Below are 6,379 nucleotides of genomic sequence, written 5' to 3' on the forward strand. Positions count from 1 at the left end.
GAAATTATAATAGTCCGTCGGTATTTGGTTGCTATTCTGTAGTTATTTCCTTCCGTTGGAATTTCGTAGCTATTTCATCAATAATTACCTACAGATTTCCTATGGCCTACCTTCCGTTGCTATTTCATAGCTATTCCTTTGTAATTTGGTTACTAAATCAGGACATTCGTATTCTGTCGGTAATTACCTATGGAATTATTCGTCGGTACTTTTGGTATGTAAATCAATGTTTTTCTAATAGTGTTAAAAGGAATTTAAGCATGCGATCATAACACTTAGTACCATAAAGCCTAATAAGCTAAATACCAAACATGCAAACAAAATGATTAGTTCCCACACTTCTTTTTTAATAAGTGATTATTCAAATAGCATCCATGACTTGTTGGATAATTTGCTGTGATTCCTGGAGCAAACCGATACTCATTTGAAGCCTCTCCCTCTTTGCGGCCACCGGAGTTGGCTCATCCAACATTTTCTCCATACCACCACCACCACCACGCATCATCACCTCATTTACTATCTCCTTTTCCATCACCTTGTTCACCATTTTTTGTATCACAAATCGAAGCTCAAGAGCTATCCAATCCACTATTCTTCGCGAAACAATTTTCCAGTAAGCCATGATCCTCATTTTCAAGTCAAATGCTTGATCTCTTTTGGTTGCTGGAACACTCACTAGATGTGTGATATCAATCGACCCATAACCTTCCATAGAAAATGAATTACGATTGGGGATTGCCCTCAAAAACTCATCACGCTTGCCCATTAACTTGTTCCAAGAAGCTATGAAATCGGGGTCACAAGTGTAATCTGTTACTTTTTCCCTTTCAATCTTCTCATAAACCCTTTCCACCAACTTCTCCTTCATTCTTAACATCACATTCAAAGATGCTTTCTTTATGGAAGGAAGAATTTGTGGATGATTCTCACAATGATCCATCAAGACTCTAACCCAAACAATCTCAAGATATCCCCAGACTTTGTTTAAGAAACTAATCGGCAAATTAGAGATGTTGGTCAATTTCTTCTTAAGCAAATACAGAAACGCTGAGTGTGAGAGAAAAAAAGACAACCGAATCCCATTTGCTTCCTCTAAAACCAGCATCTCCTCAACAAGAAAATTTTCAGAAATTTTTTCACTCTTGTGGAGTTCTTCTGAAAACTCATCCAACATTTCCGCCAATCGAGCATTACAATGCATTTCTTTATCATCATACTCAAGCTCACCTCGAATCAAGATCTTTTGAAATGTTTCTTTTAAGGACCCAACGATTTGCATAAAAGCAGCCATTGCATCGGGAATACTAGTAAGAATCCGGGGTAGCTTGTTGAGTTCCAAAACCGAAGCATTAAGTCTCTCATTGATCTTCTTGACAATGTCCGGTAAACATTTTGATATGATCATTGATTGAATCTGGACAAGTCTATGGGCCAAAATAGGAATACCTACAATAGATTTGTCCATCTTGGACAAAAATGGGTGAGTTTGAAAGAGTGTGGCTTCTTGTATTCGAGCCTCTTCATAGGTTTCATCTTTGATACGGTTTCTAACACAGATATAGCCAAGTCCGATATTGACATCATTTGACATTACCTTCTCATGTAAGCCCTCCGGCGACTGATCGGATTTGGTTACCACGGCCAAAGTCCTTTGCCCGGTGCTGTCAACACGTCGTGACATGCAAATGGATTCACAAGTTGAAAAATCAACATTTGCGTCAAGAACATTCAAAATGATACTCTCTTCTGGCTTAATGTGCTCCATTATCATATCTGAAAATTCAAAAACCAATAATAAAGCACATAAATTTCTAGTCTTCATAGAGTTATAACACTTATGACAAACCAAGTACCTGAAATTTGTTCGTATATGTTTTCCGGTTGATCACCCACAGCAACCCGAGCTATTCCGGGCAAATCAATCATGGTGAGATTTGGAACACCATTCTTCTTGACCACTAAAGTTAAGGGTACATTTGATATCCCTTTATTATCTCCGGCTATCTCCACAGTAGCTTTATCGATGGCATCTGATATTTGTCGTTCTTCCATTATCATAACCGTTTTTTTCTGATACTCCAGTATGAGTTCCGGCACAGCATCTGGATGGTTTTGAAGCCTCATAATAAGAGGTACCCTTGTGCAAATGTTCTGTCCACGTGGTAAACTTATGCCGGCAAGTGACTCTAGAACGCTGGACTTGCCGGAAGACTGGTCACCAACAACGACGATGGCTGGAAGAGGGATGCCTTCTTGGGTGACTTTGAGACGACGGAGCTTGTCGACGGCATCAAGAATGGGACGTATTTTATCATTGTAAGATGAAACGATTGGCGGAAACTGCGGTTTGCGATCTTCAGTAAAAGGAGGAAGTATTACCTCACCACCGTTGGTTGTTTTGGTAACTGGAATCATGGTGTTGCTCTTTTCCGCCATTGTTGTGATGTTGTTGTTAACTAGAACCATGATGTTGCAATTGTTGTCGGAACTGCAAGCGGAGGAAGAGTGGAAAAAGTATAGTTACCGAGAGGAATCGTGTTATATTATGGTATACGGAGTGGATGGGAGGTTTTAACGCATAGAAGATGGCCACATCAACCATTTATCAACTCAACTACCTTCTTACAAGCCTTAGGAAATTGTGTTTAGTAATAGGGAAGAAGTTGGTAAAGGGAAAGAAGAGAGAGATAGAAAGAGAGGGAGAAAACAAAGATTGTTGAGGGGCGTGACTTTGGCTACGAGAGCTCACAATTAAACAAGATGGGAGTGGTGTTTGGCTGCATTTCAAGCATGACTTGGCAAGTCACACAAGCCGTAAGGGGATGCCCCTATTCCGTATAGCCTTAGAATATAAAATCGTTGTCAGCATTTATAGGAAAAGTCAACTTTTAAAATCAGAAAGAATCAAATCATATTTGAAGACTTTCAATGTCTTTTTTAGAAGGAAAAAAATATTTTGAAAATATTTTTTATTAAAGCTTTAACAAATGTTTGTTTAAAAATTAAGTAATTTAAGAGACGTGCAAATTAGCCGTTTGCAGAATAATCAAGTTGGAACTTGAATCCATATAAACATATTTGATTTGGTTTTCGGTTTCATAAATTATTACTCATAAATATTAATGTTTTCGGTTTGGGGCAGAAGCCAAGTCAAGATTTAAGAATAAAAAGGACTGAAAGCCTAATATTGCAATAACCTTCTCGACGAATAAAAATAGCTACGCTTGAACTCTTGATAATCGTCGATTAATAAACACTATATAAATAAATGGGGGTAATATAACTATGAACAAACGAGGATAATAGGATAGTATAACTATCATTGGATTGATATAAATGTATAAATGGGGTAATAATTAAAATATAGTTTGTAATTGAAAGTTGTAGTTTTTATTTGTTATATGAGTCTTTGACAAAAATAGTTTGAAACTTTTTAACTATGTAAAATTACATAAAAAGGCATCTATTTAAATGCGAATTCTGAAACATAATAAATGAATAAAATATTGTCTAATTCTTAACATTTTGCAATTTTCCATAACTATGTTCCATAAGAAAAGTCAAAAGTTGTATTCCAACGTAAAAACTATTTGATAATATCATTGACGTCGAACATTCCATATTAAAGTAGCAATATCATTACAGACACACTTCATGACATCGTATAAGTCTTCATTACTTGTTTCATTACCGTGAAAATCATAAGGTTCATCATGTGGCATGGAGTCTAGATGTACTTCAATGAAATCAAAGAATGTTGCTTGCTCAGAGCTACGACCATTGTAGTAATGCAAGGAAAATATAGCTATAATAACGTCAATTTGAGTTTGCACACTAAATTTGAGCATTGTATGGAGTATATTACATTGACTCTTCAAGATTCCAAATGATCTTTCAATATAATTTTGTAGTGATAAATGGAACAATTGAAGGTGAATTAGAATGATTGAAAGCTTCTTGTATATTATTTGGAGGCTTATTTTTAAATTGAAATAGATGGTATCTTGTCTTGGAAGATAAAACCCTATATCAATTCTTATCTAGATAACCTTTATTTACCAACTAATATAATTGCTATCTAGATAACCTTTATTTACCGACTAAAATTTACTTGTTGCAACCTGAAAAGTGATGGTGGGGAGGCAAAGCATCTGACAACCTTGCTATTGCTTCTGTGGTTTTGCCTCCGGCTCCGAGTTGGTTTGGTCGAGTTTCATAATTAAGCCAGTGGCGGACCTATGTAGGGCCTTTGGGGTCCCGGGTCACTGCTCAATTTCCGGCACGCAGTGTAATTTTTTTTTTTTTTTTTTTGGTTTTTTCTATTAGGTGCACCCGCTTGAAGTACGATGGACACCCCTACTAAAACAGTCTGCGTCCGCCACTGAATTAAGCTTTTGCCGATATAAGAAAATAAAAAAAAATAACTGGAATTAAAACCGAATAGAACCACATAAAGATATTCAAGTTCTCTATTCTTTTAATTTCCATTTTTTGATTTCGGTTTTTTTGGTTCCATGTCGTTTCAGATCGCTTTCGGAGTCGATCTCATCTCTGATTTAATAAGTCAAAACATTTTCATTAAATTATATAGTACTTTAGTAATTATAGTATTTTAACTAAAATTACGTTATTTAAACAACTTGTCATCTTAAAACCACCACCCCATTCATTTTTATATAGGCTTTAAGACTAATCTTTTTATATCTAATGAGATCCAACACCTATATGCCTTATTAGTGTGAAAAGGTGCAACGGTAAACGACCAGAAAAAATAGGGCCCTAACTTTAATCTGTATAGTGAATATATATATATATATATATATATATATATATATATATATATATATATATATATATATATATATATATATATATATATATATATATATATATATATATATATATATATATATATATATATATATATATATATATATATATATATATATATATATATATATATAAAAGGTGTGTCCCGCGCGGTTTAGATTCTATGGAAAACAAAAAACCCTAAAAATCATAAAAATGCATAAAAAAAATACTTAGAGATCACAAAACTTTTTTTATAAAAAATCGCAGCTTTTTATAAAAATTCGCTGAAAAAAAAAATTTTTTTTTTTTTTTCAAATGTTTTTTTTCAGCGATTTTCTTTAAAAAACTGCGATTTTTTCTTAAAATATGTCAAAAAAAAGTTTTGTGATCTCTAGGTATTTTTTTATGTATTTTTATGATTTTTAGGGTTTTTTTAAGGTTTTTTTGTTTTCCAAATAACATTTCCCTGTCCCGCGCAAAGCAACGGCAACGATTAACTTTCTTTCGTGGAATAGCTTTTCCTTTGTGCAATTCCACAAAACATTTTTTGGGATATTAATTAAAGTAAAAATTTTAACCAGCTTTTAAAAAAACAACTTTTTAAGTTTTTTTCAAAATGACCACTTACTTTTGAATGTTTCAATCTGAATTTGATTTTTAGATTTCAAAGGTTTTTTTTTTCCAAAAAATAAAATAAATAAAAATACAAAAAAATCTACACATTTATGTTATAAATGTGCATTTTGCAATGTTTATGTCACCATTTTTTGTCAGAAGTATTATTTCATGCCTTAACGTCGTATATAGTTAATATTTATCATGATTTTAAATTTTTGTTAGATTTAAATGAAAAACGATTTTCTTTCTCGAAATTCCGGAAATGTTTATTGGACTACGGACTTTTCAGAAAAAGTATTTTTTTTCTTTAGTCTAGAATTCCATTCCAAACAAAGTGGTTATTTTTGCAAAATAATTTTTTTGGTTATTTTATTCAAATACACATTACATTATACTCGATTTCCTTTTTGTAGAAGATCACATGGTAAAGAATTATTTATATGTTATACTTAGTTAGCTATGCTAAAGAATTATTTATGAATTTTCATATCAAATTTTCTTTTATCATAATTGTTAAGAGCAACGTTAACAATGTTGTGAAGTAAGTGATGGAACATATAAAATAATATGTTTAGGGGTATTAAACCGAAAGACAAAATTATGTTGTTATTGGTCCAAAAATATTTGGACTAACATCAGATGTCCAAACTTTTCATTTTGTTGCAAGTTTGGTCCAACTTGTAATGATTTTTTTTTAAAATGACGGTTTTGCCCTCTGGATTTTAATTTTCTATTTTTTCTCATTTTATTTTTTATTGTTGTATTTATAAAAAAAGCAAAAATAAAACATTACACCCTCCCCACCCTCTCTCTGTTACGAAGAAAAACATCACCACCACCAATCAAATATCACCACCGCCACTACTACCGGTCAAACATCGCCACCACCACCACCGGTCGTCGTTGCCACCACACAACGATCACCGGAGCACCAACATCTCGCCGCTAC

General features: G+C 33.4%; 1 protein-coding gene across 1 annotated transcript; it reads right to left on the reverse strand.

The window, feature by feature from the left end:
• LOC145077235 (dynamin-related protein 4C-like) lies at positions 1-2,739 on the reverse strand. The gene is made up of 2 exons (XM_079022985.1): positions 1,854-2,739; positions 1-1,773 (listed from the first exon to the last, which is right to left on the reverse strand). Exons 1-2 carry the CDS (start codon positions 2,464-2,466, stop codon positions 362-364), a joined length of 2,025 nt encoding a protein of 674 aa, XP_078879111.1. The 5' UTR covers positions 2,467-2,739; the 3' UTR covers positions 1-361.
• Between the last annotated feature and the right edge of the window lie 3,640 nt (positions 2,740-6,379).

Source organism: Lactuca serriola, chromosome 9 (genome assembly GCF_051521515.1).
Source record: "Lactuca serriola cultivar US96UC23 chromosome 9, Lser_US96UC23_V15, whole genome shotgun sequence".
Taxonomy (NCBI): Eukaryota; Viridiplantae; Streptophyta; class Magnoliopsida; order Asterales; family Asteraceae; genus Lactuca; species Lactuca serriola.

Excerpts from the sequence above, each read along its gene's own strand:
- LOC145077235 (XM_079022985.1), bottom strand. The coding sequence starts at position 2,466 with ATGGTTCTAGTTAACAACAACATCACAACAATGGCGGAAAAGAGCAAC. Across the intron at positions 1,774-1,853 it reads CATATACGAACAAATTTCAG|ATATGATAATGGAGCACATT; the intron begins GTACTTGGTTTG and ends TTGAATTTTCAG.